This window comes from Achroia grisella, unplaced genomic scaffold (genome assembly GCF_030625045.1).
Source record: "Achroia grisella isolate CSIRO2021 unplaced genomic scaffold, CSIRO_AGI_Agris_v1 utg947, whole genome shotgun sequence".
Classification (NCBI taxonomy): domain Eukaryota; kingdom Metazoa; phylum Arthropoda; class Insecta; order Lepidoptera; family Pyralidae; genus Achroia; species Achroia grisella.
Genome location: NW_026713071.1, coordinates 1,798,484 through 1,822,616, shown reverse-complemented (window position 1 = coordinate 1,822,616; position 24,133 = coordinate 1,798,484). Strand labels below are relative to the sequence as shown.

Below are 24,133 nucleotides of genomic sequence, written 5' to 3'. Positions count from 1 at the left end.
TATTCTGAACTGTTGATGTCAATTGTTTTGCCCCCGGTGCATCCCCTGCCTTTTCCCCAAGCGAAGATCAGATCTTTGCTTGATATTCTTTTGCTAACTTTAAAGTTCTGCATCACTGTGAATTCCATCGCACCTTACATTGTTGCCAATACGTTTATTTAAAGTGTGTACAGCTTTCATGCAAATCTTCCAATACTTTGATAGTAATCGGTTTTGTTCTATTTTAAGTACTGTATTCTCTTATAATTGCTTCCTTTTCCTTAATTAATATCAAATTCGCAATCAGTTGTAGCAGGATAATAAGCAGTTCCTATGTAGAATCTTCTTCATCAGCACCAGACGGTGTGCTGGAGAAGAATGCTTCCGGTATCATAGACTGAATTTAGAACATATTTTAAAATGAACAAATTTACCCGAAAAACTGAATGTACTATGTCAAGTTGAACTCCACGCGGCTGGAAACCATAATGTTAAATTCCTGGTAAATTTGCCACGATAGGCTAACAGACCTGACCTCACAACTTATCATCCTCCACTGGTGTGCACCAGCGTATACCGTTTATGCAGGCGAGTGCAACAACATCTTACCTTAACAATATTTTAACGCGAAAGTTTGTGAATATGAATGATTAGATGGATGATAAACGGATTTTGATTAAAATTTTGCAGTAATATAGCTTATACATCAGAATAACAACTTTAATGTTGGTGAAACCGTGGGAACAGCTAGTCCATTATAAAAGCGTAAGTACGTGCTAGTTATAATTTAATTTGTAACAAATAAAACGTTCATTACTTACTTTGTAGTTGAATGGAGGTTTAATTAAAATATCAGCTACTTGCAAGGCAGCAATAAGTTGGTTTTGATGATCACAGAAAGTTTCGTTTAGTACTGTTTTATAACGCACTTACTCCTTCCTTTCGCCACGTCGTTCAGTTGAGATCGTAATTTTGAAACATAGTTTATAAGAATTTCCAATGCAAATAAGCTGTCAACATTGAACAATTATTAATGAATCGATTGAGGTATCCTAAGGTAAGTAATAATTGGTGAACATAACAGTCAATCATTTTAATACAAGAACAAGCTGATAGACATTTCAAAATTTTGCAATTAACACGGGTTTTTCTGGGACTACTCTAATGCTGTTGGCCGTAGCTGGCCTTTACAGCTTCACCGGATGATAGGGGGCGAGTACAGATGGCACTCAAAACCCTCGGAAGAATTTATGGAGCAGGTAAAGGCCAAGTTAACACCCCTAGCCTTTACAGCTTCAGCGGACTATAGGGGAGGCTAGGCTAATGCAGAGGGCGCTCCAAACACGTGGAAAGACATGAAGCTGTTGAAGGCCAAGTCCAAGTTCCGCCTGACGGATACGACTTTAGTCTGAGAGCACCCGTTAGAGGTTCGAACCTCGGTCTAGGCTGTCGAAATTTCGATCCATGATCCATGTTTTTGGCCAAAACAATACCATAGCGCATTTTACTTTTGTAACAACGCCATCTAGTATATATATAAATGTAAGAATTATATTTATCTTATATTGTGTGAGGATATAACTACCATTTGTAATAAAAAAATAGGTAGCGAATAGCACGAAATACAGTAGCGGAATAAGTAAAGTCATACACGTAAATAAACGTTATATATGAGGATAGATGATTTTACAATTTGTCCCTCGTCTCCTAAATTGCTGGGCTGCAATAGTTGCGCAGTCAGAAATAAAAATTACTTCTTTATGAAAATTACTATTATAGTATTTAACTACTATTTGTAAAAAAAAATAGCTACTAAATAGCACGAAACACAGCTATGGTATAAATAAACGTTATATATGAGGATAGACGATTTTACAATTTGTCCCTCGTCTCCTAAATTGCTGAGCAACAAAGGTTGCGCTGCGCAATCATCAAATAAAAAATTGTTGATAAAGTTATTTCCGCTCTAACTGTGATATAAGTGAAGATTTAACTACAATTTGTAATAAAAAAATAGGTAGCGAATAGCACGAAATACAGTAGCGGAATAAGTAAAGTCATACACGTAAATAAACGTTATATATGAGGGTAGTTGATTTTACAATTTGTCCCTCGTCTCCTAAATTGCTGGGCTGTAATAGTTGCGCAGTCAGAAATTAAAATTACTTCTTTATGAAAATTACTATTATAGTATTTAACTACTATTTGTAAAAAAAAATAGCTACTAAATAGCACGAAACACAGCTATGGTATAAATAAACGTTATATATGAGGGTAGTTGATTTTACAATTTGTCCCTCGTCTCTTAAATTGCTGGGCTGCAATAGTTGCGCAGTCAGGAATTAAAATTACTTCTTTATGAAAATTACTATTATAGTATTTAACTACTATTTGTAAAAAAAATAGCTACTAAATAGCACGAAATACAGCTATGGTATAAATAAACGTTATATATGAGGGTAGTTGATTTTACAATTTGTCCCGCGTCTCCTAAATTGCTGGGCTGCAATAGTTGCGCAGTCAGAAATAAAAATTACTTCTTTATGAAAATTACTATTATAGTATTTAACTACTATTTGTAAAAAAAATAGCTACTAAATAGCACGAAATACAGCTATGGTATAAATAAACGTTATATATGAGGGTAGTTGATTTTACAATTTGTCCCGCGTCTCCTAAATTGCTGGGCTGCAATAGTTGCGCAGTCAGGAATTAAAATTACTTCTTTATGAAAATTACTATTATAGTATTTAACTACTATTTGTAAAAAAAATAGCTACTAAATAGCACGAAATACAGCTATGGTATAAATAAACGTTATATATGAGGGTAGTTGATTTTACAATTTGTCCCTCGTCTCCTAAATTGCTGGGCTGCAATAGTTGCGCAGTCAGAAATAAAAATTACTTCTTTATGAAAATTACTATTATAGTATTTAACTACTATTTGTAAAAAAAAATAGCTACTAAATAGCACGAAACACAGCTATGGTATAAATAAACGTTATATATGAGGGTAGTTGATTTTACAATTTGTCCCGCGTCTCCTAAATTGCTGAGCTACAAAGGTTGCGCAATCATCAAATAAAAAATTGTTGATAAAGTTATTTCCGCTCTAACTGTGATATAAGTGAAGATTTAACTACAATTTGTAATAAAAAAATAGGTAGCGAATAGCACGAAATACAGTAGCGGAATAAGTAAAGTCATACACGTAAATAAACGTTATATATGAGGGTAGTTGATTTTACAATTTGTCCCTCGTCTCCTAAATTGCTGGGCTGCAACAGTTGCGCAGTCAGGAATTAATATTGCAGCGGCGCCGGCAGTCGGCTGCGACGTTGGGCCAAATTGAAAATTGCTTGTGCGACGCCGTTTGGCATACTAGCAACCGCGGTACCACGCATTGCAATTACTGCTTCTACAAGCTCTAGGTGTTTCGAATGTGGAAATAAGCAATAAAAATAAATATTTATGCTACGCGGACGGGTTGCACAGTTTCCGCTCTAATTGAGACAATTGGAGGTTTAGTCTTAAACTGTAGGGATGAGCACGATATATGTATATTTAATAAAAAAATGTATGTGTTTAAAATGCTCTACATATAATATTCATATTCCTGCACAATTCACAAAGTGCCATCTAGTTCCAAACAAAGCAAAACTTGTGTTATGATATCTAAACAACTGACACAAATACTTAAATACCTTACTTTTGTAAAAGCATACAAAACACCCAGACCAATACAAACTACCACACATTTGAATACAAAACATGCGAGGAATCGAATCCGCGACCATCGGATGTATTTCAGTGTGGTAAAACAGTAGACCACAAGAGGTGTCAAATATTGATACGATAAATAAATATAAATTACTTTAATGTAGTTTCTTATATTCTGTTTTTGTAACTGCAACATAGTAAATCTATAAATTTACTCATTTAAAAATAATTCAATAAATAGAGCAACTCGTATTAACAGATTTATTTATATTCATAATTTATTATGGCAGATTATGTATACAAATTCACCACTAACAAACTTTATAACATTATAATTTGGCGAAATTCTCGTTTTTAGGAATAACAAAGTTTATTGGAGGCGTTTTCATGTTAAGGTCAGTTTTGCCCACTGCTTCAGCCTCGCATACTGTGTCTGGAAGAGAGTCAGCTCCAGTGTCCGGTACCAGGAAGGTAATGAGGCCAGCGAACAACGATGTGCTGCCGAACACAAAGGAAGGGAGACCTGACCAGTAGTGCATCTGTAATTAATTAAATAATAACAATGTACTGACACCTGTACAAATTTACACTCACATACTCTTAAACTATTTCATACTTCACAAATAAGTCAATTTATCTATACATCTATAAATATAAATAAAATTGGAGTGTCTGTTTGTAATACTGTAATAACCGTTACTGTAATACCGTTTTTTACAACGTGCATATGAATATAAATACGGTACATACATCAAAATAACATTTTTAATCATTTTTATCTGTCTATCTGTTTATTCCGGCTGATCTCTGAATTGGGTGGATCGATTTTGACGGGACTTCTTTTGTGAGACAGCTGATATAATAAGGAGTAACTGTAGAAAAATAATGTTAAAATCCACGCGCACGAAGTCGCATGTACGGCTAGTACAATTTAAATCTATAATTACCTAATTAAAGTTCCTCTATTACTTAATTTATTATCTTTCTATTGTTTTTCTATTCAGTATATTTCCTTTATTTTTCTGGATGTTTGTTTTATGTGATTGCGTCGTGTATTGTTATGACATATACAACATATCCATTCATATGTATATGATATATATATATGTATATATATCTAAGACATATATAAGTCGTATACTTTCGTATGTACTTGTATGTCTATTCTTTTCATCATAATTTATTTACCAGCGACAATAATCCAGACACAAATATTTATTTAGCAACACATAAAATAATTTTAGCAACACACAAGTTTCTTGCTCGTTCTTCTTGTGATGAGACAGCTTTCCGAACGAGTGGTAGATAAAAAACAATTTTTTATGACTATTCAAAAGTGCTTAAATTAAGTTTATTTGAATAAATGATTTTCTATTCTATTCTATTCTATTCTATTTATATGTGTTTTATATTCCATAATGATACAGTAGTAGTAGTTATTATTTAGCAATTCAATTATGAACCCAGTTGATCACAGCAAGCAGAAGAGAAGAGAGGAAAACGAATTTATTTGTGCGTGCGTAAGTAGAAAATTGCATAAAAAATATTGAATTATTACAATGGAATTAATTATTCTATTTAATATTACCTATATATTTATTTAATATTATCTATGTATTTATTTACATACTTGTACAATATTTAATTAAGTATATCATTTATACATTCGAGAACAGTATAGTAACATTGTTATGATCAAATTATACATAAGACATTAAACCAAATCAGTGAAACAAAAATAATCATATATGAATTTTAGTAGTTGATTATATTTACAAAAAAATACTATCATTCAAATAATATTTCCATTATTTATAGGCATAATAGTTTGAAGACATTGGTTGGACCAGACAGATTTATCATTGAGATTTTTTGCCTATCAGGCAAGTTAAAAAAGTATTTTATTATTTTTAAATCTTACCAAAATAATACCGAACATAACTACAATATAACAGATAAAAAGGAAATAAGAGCCGATCTTATGAATACAAAACAGAAGCAAAGAATTAAGTCGACAGGCCTGGATCCGGAGATTTTCAACTGGGGTTCTAAAAATAACTCGCCTTATTTGATAATAATACTGAGGGGCGGATATAACCAGTATAACTTGAACTCGATTTGAAAAAGGGATGTACAGTCCTTGATAGATCATGAAGTTGTGTACTCATATCTCCTTTTGAGATGAAGATAAATGTTTCTTATTGAATGTACTCATACACTTGTGTACATATTGTGTTATAGTTACATAGTACTGAGAATACGAAATATAGACTCTAGAGAAATATAGGTCTCGATGGTCTAGCGGTTTAGCTTTACTTCCGATGGTCGTGGGATCGATTCCTCGCACGGTACAAACATTTTTATTCATAAATATAGTTGTTCGTCGTTATACCGATAGGTCTGGGTATTTTCTATGTATATTTTTAAGAACGTTTTTTTTTTGTGTTGACTAAAATTGAAGACGAAAATTCACATTTGAGAATTAAAATATTGTCTCTTAGGAATCAGTAACAAGTCATAACACTCGTAACATACGCTTCTTTGCCTAAGACGAACAGAATTAATAGAGCGCCAATGCTCCAATTGCTAAACAAGTATTTCCTTTCCTTATTCTACATCATCAATCTTAATAACATTATAAACACGAAAGTTTGTCAATGTGGATGGATGAATAATAATAATCTCAGGACAATTCACACAGCGCCATCTAGACCCAAATTAAGCTAGCTAAAGCTTGTATTATGGGTACTAGATAACTAATACAAATACACAGTTTTTTTTTTCGTAAATACATACATAATATACATAGAAAACACCCAGACCGATACAAACAATCATACTCGTGAATACAAATGTTTGTGCCATGCGAGGAATCGAACCCGCGACCATCGGACGTAAAACGGTGTACTAGACCCCTAGACCACCGAGGTTGTCTGTTTGTTACTCTTTCACGCAAAAACTACTAAACTGATTTTGACGAAACTGCACAGTAATGTAGCTTAGACATCAAAATCACACAAGCTATAAAACTTCACGCGGGTGAAATCGTAAGTACAGCTAATTTAGGTTGGTACTAGACTTGAGTATGACTTGACTTGACTATAGAGTCATATGGTACTATTCTACCACAGTCTCATCCATTTCAACACAGCAGGCATACACCTTTACCAGCATTATATGTCTTACTACCTTATTATATTATAAACGCAACCGATTATGAGTATGGATGGATGGATGTTTGTTACTCTTTTACGCGAAAACTACTGAACGGATTTTAATGAAACTGCACAATAATGTAGATTATACATCAGAATAATATATAGGCTAGAATTTAAAACGATATTATGTAAATTGTGCGAAATATAATTATTGATGTAAAGTTGAATGAAAGATCAGATGAAATTGCGCAGGTCATACAACTAGGTAAATATAAAAATATTTATACATACCAATAATGGAGTTTGTGGAGCAATTATTGAACCGATCCTACCCAGCGAGGAACTGAGGGCATGCATAGAGTTCCTGGTGTACGTGGGGAACAACTCCGACGTGTAGATGTATGTGATGCTGAAGTAGAATGAAGACATCAACTTGCCGGCCATGTATAACACCAGTGACAGCCAGGATAGGTCTACAATATAAAAATGAGTATTTATTATATTCATTCACTATTGTGTGAGGATTCGAAACCGCGACTATGTAAGTCGGTGTGCTAAACCGCTAAACCACTGAGGCTGTCAAAAATAAATATCTTAATGTTAAAGACAAACAATATTAATTAACACTTTATTTTTTTCGGACTACTCTAATGCTGTTGGCCACAGCTGGCCTTTACAGCTCGATACACCGGACGATATGGGGCGAGTGCAGATGGTCCTCCAAACCCGCGGACGGACTTATGGAGCGGCTGAAGGCCAACTCCCGCCTGACGGATACGACTTTAGTCTGAGGTTCGCTAGGGGTTCGAACCTCGGTTCAGGGCGTAGTAATATCGATCCCCGTTTGAATTGGACGGGGGATCGATCGGAGGGGGGCTTATGTGTTATAAGCCTCCGATCGATCCCCCGTCCAATTCAAACGGGGATCGATATTACTTTAACAATAACAAAAGTATATACATTTGGGTAAAATACATGGCAGTTTTTAATTTTTTTTTTATTGTTTTAATGTATTTTCGAAATTTAAAAAATATTACTATTTTACACTCCTCTATATCATTACATAGTATAAAACAAAATTGCTGTCGCTGTCTGTCCGTCCCTATGTATGCTTATATCTTTAAAACTATGCAACGGATTTTGAAGCGGTTTATTTTAAATAGATATAATAATTCAAGAGGAAGGTTTATATGTATAATACATGTACACCCGTGCGAAGCCGGGGCGAGTAGCTAGTGACCTATAAGTGTGGGTTTCGTATTCCTCCGTAAAAAGTGGTACAATGTTTTTGCTTAACATATTAATATTTTGATAACGGTCTCAGTAGTCTAGCGGTTTACACCGTTTCCGATTGTCTCGGATTCGCTTCCTCACACGGTACAAACATTTGTATTAATGAGTATGATTGTTTGTATTGGTCTTACAAAAAATATTATCCATATATTTATATCAGTTGTGTAGTACCCACAACACAAGCTTTGCTTTGCTTAAGACTTGATGGTGCATTGTGAATTAATCAAGGTTAATATTAATAATCATTTTTGAGGTAAATAATGAAATTAATTAATATAGAAAGCTATCTTACTTACTTGTAGGCATAAATGGCTGCGACAAACACAAAATAGCACCAACTAAAAAGGACGCTATTAACGAATACTTCTTTTTGAAACGGTTCAAAGCCAATAAAATTATTATATTAGCCGGAATATCCATGATGCAAATGAGAGCGTAGTTTATGTACTTGTTTCCTTGTAAAGACACCGAATTTATTGTCAGCCCATAATTTACGAAGGTGGATGTACTCCACCAAATGATGCATATGAAGAACCTCTTCAGAAGCGTCTTAGACCTAAACGTTACTTTTAAAAGTCTTACGAACTCTATGTCCTTCTCTTTCTCTGTCTCCAACTTCTCCAGAACTGCTTTGTCAAGTTTAATTTTGTTCAACTTAGCTGCCTTCTCAAGGATAGCTACAGCTTCCTCTTTCTTCCCTTTTATTAGCAGCCATCTTGGACTTTCGTCTATAACGAAGAGGTAAAAGAAGAATAGAAGAGCAGGAGCGTAGACTACTCGTAGAAATGTCCTCCAGTATGGAAACGCATACGCCGAGCCGGATAACAATATACCACCGAATGTGTAACCAAATGTGCTGAGTATGTAGAATAATAATCTATTCTTCGATGACACTATTTCTATAGCTGAAACAAAAAAAATCTTTTAATCCAGAAAGTACATATTTATATATTTTTTCATTTGATACCCATGGTGTTCTAGCAGTTTAGTATACCGCCTTACTTCCAATGTCCGCGGGTTCGATTCCTCGTACGTTACAAACATTTGCAATCATATTAATTGTAAATATGGGTCATGAGTGTTTTCAAAGTATATTATGTATGTAGATAATACTATAAAAATGAATGCAAGTTTCTTTGTTTGTATTGTAGAGGATGTAGCGTACTACATATGCCAGTCAAAGAAATACTTAGCGGTTTGTCTTTAACCGATTTCTATTACGAAGTTCGCTATTCGGTACTTGTACTTGTACAACTGCATGTAGGTAAGGTGTTTATTAATGAGAATTCAATGAGAATATGTCAAGGCTAATCACCTATTGTATATATTCGTGAATCATTCGTGACTCTCTTTGGGATCATTTAATTTATTCACGTCAATTATAATTTTCAATATTCTTATGGATTTTAATTGATATGGTATAACGGGACTCTTATGCTGTGACACTGTCTGTTACTGGAGCGGGAACACAACTACTATTTTAATAAAAACCAAATACTAGTAAAAATGTGTATTCTTCCCAAAAAGGCTCACAGCAAGAAGTAACAAAACAATATGTGGTCAAAAGTGACGTATAAAAAATAGATATCAAAATATAAAGTTTATAAAAAGAATGGTAGACAAGCTTCCAGTTCCTGTGAGATGTAGACAAGCTAGACATTCTTTTTATAAACATTATATTTTTATATCTATTTTTTATACGTCACTTTTGACTAATTCTATATTGTTTTGTTACTTCTCGCTGTGAGCCCTTTTGGGAAGAATACACATTTTTACTAATATTTGGTTTTTATTAAAATAGTAGTTGTGTTCCCGCTCCAGTAACATTTCTTTCACTGAGCTATAGTTCAGAAACCAGTAGTTTACGAAATATGGACCTCTATAAATATAAAAGGAATCATTAATTGATCAAAATTAATTTTAAACTTCACTTCAATGTAAACTTTAAAGTTCACTTACTCTAAACTTTATTATACCTCTTTGTATATTTTTTAGACTGTAACATCATAACATATATATTTTCAAATATATTTATATACTGCCAACAGTTTTATATTTCAGCGAATGATCTTATCAAGGCCTTCACTATTCAAGATTTTATATAAATTTATTTCTAACACTGAAGAAATTGTAATTTTTTTTTAAGTTTATGAATTTTATGTTGGCCTAAAAAGAACTTGTATCCAGAGCCGTAAAATATTAAATAAAAAAAATCAGCGAATGTCATCGTTCTTCAGTAATATTATACACATGTTTCAGTTTCAAAAACATGTAAAAAAGAATTCTAAGATTATGTTATTAAAGTTTTAATTATTGAATCGATGGTTTGGATGTATAAGGAGGAGATTAATTCCCAGCAGTGGAACATTAAGATTACAAAAAATATTTTCATAATCATATCCCACTTTCCCCGCGTTGAACAATGTAGTAATTTTATATGTAATTAATTAACAATTTTTTATCTAATATTCGTATGTAATATTGTTATAAAAGATTTAAATTTAGTAAAATATTATTTATTTCAAATAATAAGGATAGGGTAACCCAATGTTTGCTGAGTCGTGTAGTCAGTTCTAATAAATGTTGATATATAATAATATATTATTTAAATCATGAAACCATATTGAATAGGTAAACTGGTTCAGGGAGCAAACTCACTCATGCCTTACAATAACAGACAGAAGTAAAATTTAATTAAAAATTAGTGCCTGCTAATTACCAACTAAGTCACGGCGTTATGTTGGCTGGAAGAGATCGCTTTTATAAATATGCCCATCCTTGCTCATGTTATTTTAATATTCATGTAATATTTTAACTTACAAGTGCAATAAAGATTATATATAAGTATCGATAAAAATGTCATCAACAAATTTAACGTAAGTCAGTATCTAAGGGTAATTAAATAGACAACTCATGATAAAGACTAGTACAACAGAGAGGTAAATACCTACTAAATGTCCATAAAAAAGAAACATCGATAAATTTAATGAATGTCCGTATTAGAGGTAAGCAAATAATCTCGTGATAATGGCTAGTGAAGAGAGAGATAAATACCTACTAAATATCGACAAATAAAGAGTCGTCGATATACTTTACGTATGTAAGTCCGTATCGGAGGTAAGTGAGTAGTCTACTGTGTGACAAAGACTAGTGTAAGTGAGACAAAAATACATACTAAATGTCGATAAATAAAGAGTCATCGATATACTTAACGTAAGTCCGTATCGCAGGTAAGTGAGTAGTGTACTGCGTGACAAAGACTAGTGTAAGAGAGACAAAAATACATACTAAATGTCGATAAATAAAGAGTCATCGATATACTTAACGTAAGTCCGTATCGCAGGTAAGTGAGTAGTGTACTGCGTGACAAAGGCTAGTGTAAGAGAGAGATAAATACCTACTAAATGTCGATAAATAAAAAGTCATCGATATACTTAACGTAAGTCCGTATCGCAGGTAAGTGAGTAGTGTACTGCATGACAAAGGCTAGTGCAACAGAGAGATAAATACCTACTAAATGTCGATATGAAAAAGTCATCGATAACTTTAATATAAGTCGGTACCGGAAGTAAGTAAATAGAGTCAGCTCGTGACATCGGCTAGTGCAGCAGAGTGATAAATACTAAGTATCGATAAAAATAGATAATGCAAGTCGGTATATTATTATTTATAGTCAATTCGTGACAGCGGCTAATGCAACAAACGTTGTTTATCATAAAATTATTCGTATTAAAAACCGATTAACTATATTCGTATCCATAAAATATGCATAATATGAATAAAGAAATAATACCTTTTTAAAAATAAGATTTTATTCTTTGTTAATAACTCGTCAAGATGAATCAAACGACCCCAGAGTCGATGGGGTTGCATCGTTTAATTACGGAATTCCTATGGCCACCTTCCAGCTCCATCATCAGATCAGCTATAGGCCATAATAATATTGTCATCCAGTTTATATATGCATGCAAAATTTCGACTCAATCGGAAACTACAGTCTCGGACAGTGCGGTTTCAGAGGAGCTTCCTCCCGCGTACACTTAGATTGTGGAATGAAATACCTGCCTACCTTTTCTCGAGAGACTACAGCATGGGGTTTTTCAAGAAGGGTATATTAAGGTTTCTTAAGAGTCGGCAACGCGTATGTGACACCCCTGGTGTTTCAGGCGTCCATAGGCTACGGTAACCGTTTACCATCAGATGGGCCGTATGCTTGTTTGCCACGTAAATGGTATAAAAAAAAAACTAGGAAGTGGATCAAATTTAACTTGCAAGATTTTAATTACAGACAGACAACGGGGCATGTATAACTAAATAAAAACGTGTAAAATATAAAAATATACTCACTCAATACAAACATTGGCGAACAGATGTCACCGATCGCAGCCTCCAAGAACTCTAAGATTATATATAGCCAGTAGTTCATGGAGAAACTCCTTGCCACGCCGAAGATGCCACCCAACATTCCGGTGATGACTATTGACAGTTTTCTGCCTAACCTTGGCAAAATCAGTGGGTATGTTAAGAACTAATATTTAGTCATTATCATAAGTCATCACAGACAAAATATTATATTATAAAAAATATGTTCCTTGTACACTTTTGAATAAGGAAAAAGTCTGCAATTTTTTACCAACGTGAATATATCAATTTATTTTACTTTACTTTTTTATTTGTACTATAGCTAAGTATCTAGAGCCTAATTACAATCACTACATAGTCTAAAACAAAGTGACTGTCGCTGTCTGTCCGTCTCTATGTATGCTTAAATCTTTAAAACTACGCAACGAATTTTGAAGTAGATTTTTAAATAGATAGAATAATTCAAGAGGAAGGTTTATATATATAACACATGTACACCCGTGCGAAGCCGAGGCGAGTAACTAGTTATTTATACATATATTAATTTTTTTGTACTACATATAACCAATAAGTCACATAAAAAATATTAACATTGTAACATTATAATAATAATATCCCATTATCTCTCTAGATAATTAAATAGATAAATAAGATAAATCTATGGGATAATAATATCACAGAGATTTCACACAGCGTCATCTAGTTCCAATCTAAGCAGAGCTTGCGTTATGGTTACTACATAACTGATAGATATACTTACACACTTTTTTTAAATACATAATATACATTGAAATCACCCAGGCCAATGACAACCATACGCATGAATATAAATGTACTGTACGAGGAATCAAACCCGCACCCATCGGAAGTAACCAAATGTACTGAATCCCTAGACCATCGAGGCTGTCCTTAACATTACTTTGTATCTTTACCAATTTTATATCTATTTTTTTTATATACTTGTAATGGCAAACATAAGCCGATCCAACTGATGATAAAGACTAATTTTTTCTATAATTTTATAATATATTTGAATTTAAAAAATCTTAGGGTTCTACAGGGATTTGATACAGAGCAGTAGTTTTAGTTAGTAGAACATATTACATTATACTATACAGACTTTTCATAATTATATACAAATATATATAACGAAATATAATATATATGTATATATGGCTAACTTAGCACCCAAGAGCATTTTCTAAGAGTCAACCATAATGTAAACTGAGAAATTAGTGAACAGCATTAAAGTAAGAGAAATTATTAACATTCAAAACGAACAAACATTTAATTCAGCTATAACCTTCTCTAATTAAGAAATACACTTTTTATTGGGCAACTGTAATCAAGAATATTGCCCAATAAACAACAAAGACTTATACACCTACAATGTAGCCACATACAGTTTGAATTATCTTCATTCGACACGTTCCAATCATTAAGCATATGGTTGTAAATTTTATTGTTACCTACAATGTCACGAATAGACTGACAATGGATTCTGCCATCTTTATATACATGCAGTATTGCAGTATCTATATTTCCCCTTATTGCTCGATACGTTCGTTAACTCGCGATCTGGATCGCGCGCGATTCAGCGCGGGAAAGCAAGCGCGCGAAATCGTGAGTGATTGCATTTAACAATTTTTTTGCGACTTTTTTTTTTATTCTTTCGCGCGAGTTTACACATGTTTCATATCTTATTACTTTCCTTTTAAATTTTGTTTGTTATTCTACAGTTTTTATTTACCAAAGACACGATTAAGATTTATAAATTATCAGTAACTCTATAATTCTGTCTTGTTCTACAGTCACATGTGCTCTATTTTGCAATAATAATTATTATTATAAAAAGGCACAAAAAACCCATGATTGAGTACGCAGGAATGCACTTAGCTTGAGACTAGATGGCGCTGTGTAATATGTTCTTGTTGTAGTTATTATTGTCATTTTGTTGTTGTTTTTTATTGTTTATGTAACAGTTCATTTAATAAAAGAAATGGACAATTTATAATTACCTGTCCGACATCGGTCCCACTAGAAGCAGCCCGACCATGTATCCAAAACTATGTATGGTGCCCACCAATGTTCTTTTCCACTCTTGGCATGCTAGTCCGAACTGTCAACAAACATCAGGTCACTAAACTAATCATTTACTGCCACGTCACTCATGTACGGTACACGGTACTCTTTGTCTAATGATGAAATTTCATTAAATGTTTTATATAATGCAAATAAAAGTATATTCTATCTCTATCTATTTCTCTTAATAGGTAATAAGAATATAATATGGTGATCTAAAATTCTGTAAGTTGTCTAGCTTGCCAAAGTATAGACTCTATTTAATGTAGCATTAAATGACTCTATTGATATTGTCTTAGGTCATTTTACCTTATCTAAATAATGATGTGTGATGTATTCAAAGTGCTTAAATAGTTTCAAATATTTATACTTACTTCCGCTACAAAACTGTCCGGATTGTCGTAAATCCATTCTGTACAATACTCAACCGATGAATTTTGACTTCTGCACAAGTCGTTGCCAAAATTTTCATCCTTACACCTAGAATGAAACAGAGACAATTGCTGAAAACTTAAATTAACCTAATTAAAATTTCTCAGCGGTCTTTACACGTACGCTCTTTCACGTGCGAATCGGTTTTCACGCAGTAAAGAATGAGCATATAATTGTAGACAACGAGAATGAGAAAGATCGCCTTTTTATAATAATTAATTAACATTGCAATATATTGAACACCTGACTTTGGAGCAAATACATAATTATAGAGCCATAATTTATGAACATTAAAGTAAAATGGCATAAAAGTTACAATATTAAACGTGTTTTTGGAAAAGACCTCTAAGGCTTGTGAAATAAAAAAGAAACTAATAATGACTTTAGACATACGTGCTATCATTCGCGAAAGAGTGAACTCAAGAAATAGTTAAATGCAATCGCTCACGATTACGCGCGCTGTCTTCCCCGCGCTGAATCGCACTTTTTTTTTTTTTTCGGACTACTCTAATGCTGTTGGCCGTAGCTGGCCTTTACAGCTTCACCGGACGTTATGGGGCGAGTGCAGATGGCACTCCAAACCCGCGGAAGGACTTATGGAGCGGCTGAAGGCCAACTCCTGCCCGACGGATACGACTTTAGTCTGAGGGCACCACTAGGGGTTTGAACCTCGGCTCAGGCCGTCGTAATTTCGATCCCCGTTTGAATTGGACGGGGGATCGATCGGAGGGGAATGCTGAATCGCACGCGCTTCTGATCGCGCGTGAAAGAACGTGTTGCATAAAGGCAGCTAGTTATTGAAGCAATTTTGACCTAGAGACCTAGCTTTTGCTTAGATCCTATCAACATTCGTCTACAACTTAACTGTCAGGTCCATAAAGTTAACTTTCTCACTTAACACAGCAACACCTTAATCTTAACCTATAAAAACATTGTCACTTAATTATTAGCGATGAAATCCTACACCACTAAATCGATTTTGATTAAATTTTATGTCTATATCAGTAGGTCTGAGAATAGGTTATCATCTATTTTTCTACCCCTAAGTGATAAGAGTATGCCATGCCACCCCAAAGATTATTGTTACTTTTTTATATTTAAATGACAATCCTAAATTTTTACCTTTCTAGCATCAATCCCTACTTTTTAATAGTGGTATTATTTTATATGGCAAAATAACATTTACCGAGACGATAGTATGCATATATATATATCAATATTCTTTTCGTTTCCTATATATATATAAAACTCATTAACCAAATCTCATTATACCTGATTACAGTAGGAACCGGTTTTCGAGACACAGGTTTATTATCTATTTCGAAAGTCAATCCTATATGTATAACATTGTACTGATATATTTGTAAATAAAGATTATTATTATTTTTTTTACGCTTTGTGGCTTATACCACACTTCCGGGCTGAAACTAACTTAGTGCAATGTATGTTTGTTTGAGATTTACCTTATACCTTAATATTCGACGACCTCGCTGGTCTAGCGGTCTAGCACACTGCTTTACGACCGATGGTCGCGGGTTCGATTCCTCGCACGGCGCAAACATTTGTATTCATGAGTATGATTGTTTGTATCGGTCTGGGTATTTTCTATGCATAATATGTAGGTATGTATTTACAAAAAATATATCTATGTATATGTATTAGTTATCTAGTACCCATAACACAAGCTTTAGCTAGCTTAACTTGGATCTAGGTGGCGCCGTGTGAATTATCCTGAGATTGTTATTATTATTCATAATAATAATACACACTATTTGTATGTTGATTGTCGCATACCTAATCCTTATTAATGTAAATCTTCTTAAAACAACTTTTATTTAAAAGACCAACACACAAGTTTCTTGCTCGTTCTTCTTGTGATGAGTCTACATTCCGAATGAGTGGTAGAATAAAAAAATGTGACTATTCAAAAGTGCTTATATTAAGTTTATTTAAATAAATATTATTTCTATTTCTATTTCTACACACTCTCTGTGTTTATTATTATTAATAATATGAAGGTAAATTGAATAATACGACAACGATCGGTTTAATCTACTAATCGTATCGAAAATAAAAATCTAACTGAATGTAATTAAATAAAAACATTTCATAACAATGTTCCAGCTCACCGATATCCAACTTCCTCGGCAGCAAACAAAAAATTCCCACAAAACACTGAGTTGGAGGCAAACGCCATGAACGAAAAAAACATAAACTGCGCATGATAACGTCCAAATACACCGAACCTTGATAGCACCTTCTCCATATCACTTAAAGTGTCACTGGAGGTCATATTTATATTAATCAAAACCTTATAACACACTCGAGTTTACTATACGACGAATTAACAACTGTCGACTGTCGAAACGAGTGTCGACTTACAGATTAAAAAACAGTATTGTTTAATAAGGAAATCCAAGGTTTATGTTCGTAACGTATACGAAAGGTTTATATAAAAATTATCCTCACTAACGCCACACCGTCGCCGACATCTTTCGACGAGTGAATAAATAAGATAACCGATCTATAACCAGTTAGAATATATTATTCTCAATTGCTTTGACTACATACGTGCTACATTTAAAGAGTCAAAAAGTCTGGCTAACTGATCGACACAAATATTATAAGCTAACTGCACCGAGCGGTTTCTCTCGGCGTGTAATTTAAATGATATATCGGTCACCTCTAACCGACTACATCCCGTCATATAACCAGACTTCGATATTAGATAAACAGAAAAAACAAATATGCAAATAAAGGAGATGGCTTCAGGTGCAGAGAAGTGCAGCACTGAAGGCAGGGCTGATTTTTTCTGACTCCAATTTTGTCTTATATATAAAATTCTCGTGTCACAGTTTTCGTTCCCATACTCCTCGGAAACGGCTTGACCGATTGTCATGAAGTAGGTCGTAGGTAGGCCGACATCTATTTTTCATCCCCCTAAATGTTAGGGGTAGTCCACCCCTAAACTTTTTTTTTTATTTTAAGGCAAAACAACGTTTGCCGGGACAGCTAGTATCTTTATATTAATACGTCAAACAAAAACTTTGTACCTTTTTTACTAAAATCGCGCGGACGAGGGAGTGTGAAATTTCGTACAATATAGAGAAGAAGTGCAGAATGCCAATATATTTTTGTTCAGACTTATAATTTAAACTAGCTTTGCCCGCGACTTCGAACGCTTGTTATAGTGACCTTGACCAAATAATAATAATCTGACCCAAAAGGGCAAAAAAAAGTTTCATCGTTCTTCTTGTTTAAAAAATGACGATTTTCCATACAATCATCCCCTATTTTATTTTACCCCCTTAAGGGTAACAACAAACAATGAATATCATATATGTTTATTATTAAATCAACAGCCTAAAAAATAAATATCATGCGTCTAGTAATTTAAATTAATAATGGTCGAATTTCAACCACTGGCCGACCACTAGTATGTTTAAAACACCGAGCTCGTTAATGAATGTATTCGTAAATTTCTCGTAAACATTTGAAAGTTGTGTGTAATTATATTAATGACTAGCTGTACTCGCGACTTCGTCCGCGTTGAATTTAACTTTATTTCTCTAAAATAAAAGTAGCCTAAGTTCCTCCTTATTACATCAGTTACCTACCAAAAAAAGTCCCGTCAAAATCGGTCCAGCCATTTCAGAGATTAGCCGGTATAAACAGACAGAGAGATTTAAATTGTAAAAAATGTAATTTTGGTGTAGGAACCTTATTTATATTCATATGCATGTAGTAAAAAATGGTCATTTCAATTTTATTTATATGTATAGATTGTGTATTCAATTGTAAATTCTGATGGAAGAAAAAAACTGTACCACTAATAACTATTCTTCGTTTTCTCTTAGCATTTATTCAGATTATTTTTCTGTTTACTCAACATTAAGTATTTAACACAATCTATAACCTACCCCAGGAGTTTTATTCGTAATTACAATTTGTTTTTTTAAACCACTTTAAATACATTTAAACAAAAAAAACATTCTACACATTTATGTGTATGTATAATTTACATAAATTATAATAAAACTGAATTAGATCTGGTTTCTGGAAAGAAAAGAAATTTATGTGTATATACATATAATCTGCATAAATTATAATAAAATTGTATTATACAGTTTGTGAAAAGAAATGAAACAAAACTATATTGTCCAAACAATGATATTGATTGTGTTTATCTTTCTACAATATATTGTTATAATGCAAATGACTTTAAAATGACTATATCGGAATACTTAAATACGGTCCTCATATTTCTAGGTACGAAGTTAAGAAGAAGGTAGGTACGAAGTTATAAAACTGTATGCGAAAGAAGTAAACACATTTAAGCCTTTGTTCCACTAATATAGCTATTTTAAAAAAAAATTATGTGGAGTAATATTTTAAATTCATTAACAAAATCATGTAAACATTATGATACCATTATATGATAACACCTTTTACCACCGCACCGCTCGCCATCGACAGGGAATTCATCCCCACACACTGGAACCTAAGTGGTCCCGAACAGTGCGGTTTCAGAGGACACGGGAGTTTCCTCCCGCGTACACTTGTACAGTGAAATGAACTTCCTGCCGAGGTTTTCCCACGAGACTACAGCATGGGGTTTTTCAGGAAGGGTATATTAAGGTTTCTTAAGGGTCGGCAACACGCAAGTGATACCCCTGGTGTTTCAGGCGTTCATAGGCTACGGTAACCATTTACCATCAGATGGGCCGTATGCTTGATTGCCACCATCGTAGTACATAAAAAAAAAGATATGTAGAAATAGATATTTCAAAAATTTGATAAACTTTTTAATGAAAAACTTATTGAATAAAGCCTATTTGTTATATCCAGGTTTTATCCAGGGTTATCATTGGTTCGGATTGATCAGCTGCTAAATTTCAAACAAACAAAAATATCATCCTGATCATCTGAAAGGCGTAATCATCATCCACCGTGCCATTTTTCAATATATTCGCGATTTCGTCGCCGAACAACCAGCACTAGGCTTCCAAGCTATATGCGAACTGTATTCAGTGCCTGAATATTTTAAACTCATTAACAAAATCATGTAAATATGAATATTGATACAGATTATAAATATAGAAATAGATATTTCAAAAAATTTATAAACTTTTTAATGAAAAACTTATTGAATAAAGTCTATTTGCTTTTGCAGTATCATATGCTGGTGGTCACTATACTCTCCCAAATTTGAATTTCAAAATGAATCTGTATCATTGTAAACATGTACAACATTTATTTGAAAAGAATACGAACTGAGTTTCTTATCAGTTCCTCTCATCTTGAAATCATTTCGAACTGGCGGTAGATTTGACATATCATAAGAGTCTGTAATAGACCTACATGAATAAAGATATTTTGAATTTGAATTACTTTATAAACTATTATTATTTTATTATATTATATTATTTGGCAGACAACCTTGTATGATATTAGTTGTTCAGACAAGGGATTATTACTAATATTTCAAATATGTTAGACATATACACTATTACGAGATGCAACTTATCTAAGTTGTATCTCGATATGAAACAACCTTTAGGCTACGTTAGACAGATGTCTAACGTAGCCTAAAGGTTGTTTCACATCAGTTTGGTGGCTCATGACCAGCAGAAGACTTATATCTTGGATTCTCAACTGACACACAAGTTTTCCTTTTCATCAAATTTCATACTCATTATTGATAGCAGTGATCCAGTTATTTTTGTTATTGTAAATAAGGTGAATCTTCTTTTAAATTGATTTATATCAATTTAAAAGAAGATTTAGTTTATTTACTATATAATAATTCCCTATATAATATATAATAATTCCTTTAATAATTAAAGGAATAATTCTCGTGCTGATAACGTATCCATTTATAAATATGTACTTTATCATTATATCCCTTTATAAATACATTTACTGCATATTTCTATAACATATACAAAACATTTTTTATGACTTTTTTTTAGAGCCGACCTTGTACAGTCAATAAAATTATTCTATCACATATGTATTTATATTTAATCACATAAATTTTTTTTTATATATTTTTTTATATTAGAATTTCGAATTTTGATAATGCACCGCCCACATGAATCTCTATTTGCCTAATGGTTATTTTATTTTTTACTTTACTTTATTTATGTACTAGCTACTCGCCCCGGCTTCGCACGGGTGTACATCACTCTATATATTAGAAAACCGCATCAAAATCCGTTGCGTAGTTTAAAGATTTAAGCATAGTCAAATTCAAATACAAAAATGATTTATTCATGTAGGACATTTTAGCCGCATATTACAGGGAAGACAGCGACAGAGACTTTATTTTATACTATGTAATGATGATTTGTGCATTGAAGTTTTAATAAATAAAAAATTAGTGCACAATCTTTTATTTATATACTCACCGATATGACACCGCATCTGCAACGAATATATAGTTATGGCAATATATACTGTTTGACATGAAGGCTATCCACGCCAACACCATAAGGCTGACATGGTAACGACCAAAAACACTAAACTTAGACAACAACTCGTCTACCAAACGGTACATGCTGCAACCGTAAACACAACGTAAGTACTGAACGAACGATTACCTTAGAATTACGATCGTTGGGTTCAAAGTCATTATTTCAATAATCGAGCATACTCACTGTTCTTCTTCACTGAAGCATATCAATGATTGTTAAGTGTTAGTGACGACACAGTTTAAATGGTAGTTTTAGCAGTTTTTATATAATAATAATAATGACGATGGACAAATCACTCAGCGCCATCTAGTCTCAAGAATAGAATAGAATATCATTTATTCAAATAAACTTACATTAAAGCACTTTTGAATAGTCATTACATTTTTTTAATCTACCGCTCATTCGGAAAGCTGTCTCATTACAAGAAGAACAAGCAAAAACTTGCGTGTTGCTCTTTTAATTAATTTTATTATTACTTTACATTTTTAAGTTTAAGTATGTGAATACAAACCACCAATTAGCACTAATTCAATTAAAACTCAAATAGAAAAAATATTGAATATATAACCAACTGGTTATACAATTAGTAAGTGGAAATCAGCCATAGTGATTAGAGCAGACCAGTCCCTACAAGCAGCACCCGTTCACGAGTATGACGGATGAGCCAGCCATCACTGCGCTCGACCATATTTCACAAGCCGTGTTTAGCTTGTGCCGTGTGTAGCTTACACACGGCACAAGCTAAACACGGCTTGTGTTAAGAGTTCTTAAGGAATAATTACAGCAGTTATAGACTACCTTTATTCATAATAAAATTCTCTCAATATAATAATAACTGGAGAAAAGGATTCTTGGTAAAGTAGAATAATGATCATAATGACAGCGTGGTCCCTGTCAAGTTGACCTCCACGCGGTTTCCCCTGTAAACTATCTTGTTAAATTCCTCGCAAATTAGCCACGATGGGCTGACACGACCTCACATTCATCTTATCTATGACAGTCCCGGTGGTCTAGTGGTATAGCATACCGCTTTACAATCCGATGGTTGCGGGTTCGATTCATCATATATTCATTCATTATATATATATATATATATATATATATATATCAGTTGTCTAGCACCCATAACACAAGCTGCGCTTAGCTTGGGACTAGACGGCGTTGTGTGAATTGTCTTGAGATATTATTATATCTTTCTTTATTATCAATCCGCTTGCATCCGCCATCATGAAACAGCCACTAAAAAAAACCTAGACCCAAGTTAAGCAGAGCTCGTGTTATGAGTTCTTAAGGAACAGTTATAGCTACAGACAACCTTCATCTTTTACTAAAATATCTTAATATGAAACACAGCACTATTCATGCAGCACCATCTAATACTAAACTAAAAAGAGGTTATGTTTTGAGTACTATACGACTGATATATAACTTATACATATTAATTCATACTTAATATACATAGATAAGACCTACACTAATAAAAACAATCACACTTATGAACACAAATGCTTCTATCTCAGGGTATCAAATTCGCAACCAATCGAAGTAATTAGGTTTACCAAACATCTCCCACCGATCAAAAAGAACGATGCTGCAATGTAAATCATTATAGAAACGGGGAAAATGTGATGCAGATGAAGTTACGCAGATCAGCTTCGTAGGTAGTCCATGAGGTTGTTAAATATTCTTGGCAGAATGTCATGAAGGTCAGCAGTAAGCGGATGACGACCAGAACGATCTCCGTGCAAGATACGGTAAGTGCTTAGGTACCTCAAACAGGTTGCATGTTTTTGTCGTTTTGGTCAGACGCTTCTAAAAGGAAAACTTTTTTAATAATATTTCTTGCCATTCTTGTTTTTATGTTAATTTTTGGAGGAAATAACAAATAATATTGTCTTATTAGATCAGTGAGATAAAGTATTGAAATTAAATGTGGGGGACATTGTATTTTATTGTACGTTTGTCTTCGCATTTGTTATTTAGGCTGTTGTGTGTGTGTGGCTGTTGTGAATCAAAGCTGCTGGAATAGCCCGCAAAGCTCCTCCCAGAAGCATAGAAGCCTCCAGATATTAAGACAAATATTTGAACAAATTTCAAATACATAGATTAGGCGAATATAGTAGCCGTATCCTTCTTCTAATTTTAAGTTTAAGTTTAAGTTTATTACATAATTTACAAAGAAAAACACTCAAACAGACACAAATAATGCATCATAATGCATCAGAAATTATAAATAATATAAAAAAAAAATCTATATAAAACAAAGTAAATATTTTTGAGGGTATACAGTTAAAAATCATTACCTCCCGTGCTAGTTAGATAACTGTGTTACGGCAAGGTAAGAATCTCGTACTATATGAATAGGGCTCATTTTTAAATGGCATATCAAACGTTTTTTATAATACAATGGGATCGTCAGACGGCACCAACCAACATATTTTTAATAATCAACTCGTTAATGTACCAACATATAAATTTTAACATGTAAGATCTAGTGGGGGGACCTGGTGACCCGTGACACAGTATCTCCAGATACCTAGTACAGGCACCAGTTCTCCACAAATCTGTATTTTTGCATGGAAATTTAGGTACATGCCTCAAAGGCTCTGCAGCACTTTATATTATGTAT

The 24,133-nt window shown here is 33.3% G+C and overlaps 1 protein-coding gene across 2 annotated transcripts; it reads right to left on the bottom strand.

The window, feature by feature from the left end:
• Nucleotides 1-4,014: 4,014 nt before the first annotated feature.
• On the bottom strand, nt 4,015-21,587 carry LOC131854062 (organic cation transporter protein-like). Of its 2 annotated transcripts, none has more exons than XM_059205185.1 (7): nt 21,439-21,587; nt 14,971-15,076; nt 14,533-14,633; nt 12,500-12,651; nt 8,449-9,057; nt 7,151-7,332; nt 4,015-4,240 (listed from the first exon to the last, which is right to left on the bottom strand). In XM_059205185.1, the coding sequence occupies exons 1-7, from the start codon at nt 21,585-21,587 to the stop codon at nt 4,031-4,033; spliced, it is 1,509 nt and encodes a 502-aa protein (XP_059061168.1). In that variant the 3' UTR covers nt 4,015-4,030. The 2 variants fall into 2 exon arrangements, with proteins under 2 accessions (XP_059061168.1, XP_059061167.1); XM_059205184.1 differs by lacking the exon at nt 21,439-21,587 and adding an exon at nt 17,158-17,517.
• Nucleotides 21,588-24,133: the final 2,546 nt, after the last annotated feature.

Coding starts and splice junctions, on each gene's coding strand:
- LOC131854062 (XM_059205184.1), bottom strand. CDS start 17,321: ATGACCTCCAGTGACACTTTAAGTGATATGGAGAAGGTGCTATCAAGG. Junction 7,333..8,448: donor GCAGCCATTTATGCCTACAA/GTAAGTAAGATA, acceptor TTTATATTGTAG/ACCTATCCTGGCTGTCACTG. Junction 4,241..7,150: donor CTCCACAAACTCCATTATTG/GTATGTATAAAT, acceptor AATTAATTACAG/ATGCACTACTGGTCAGGTCT.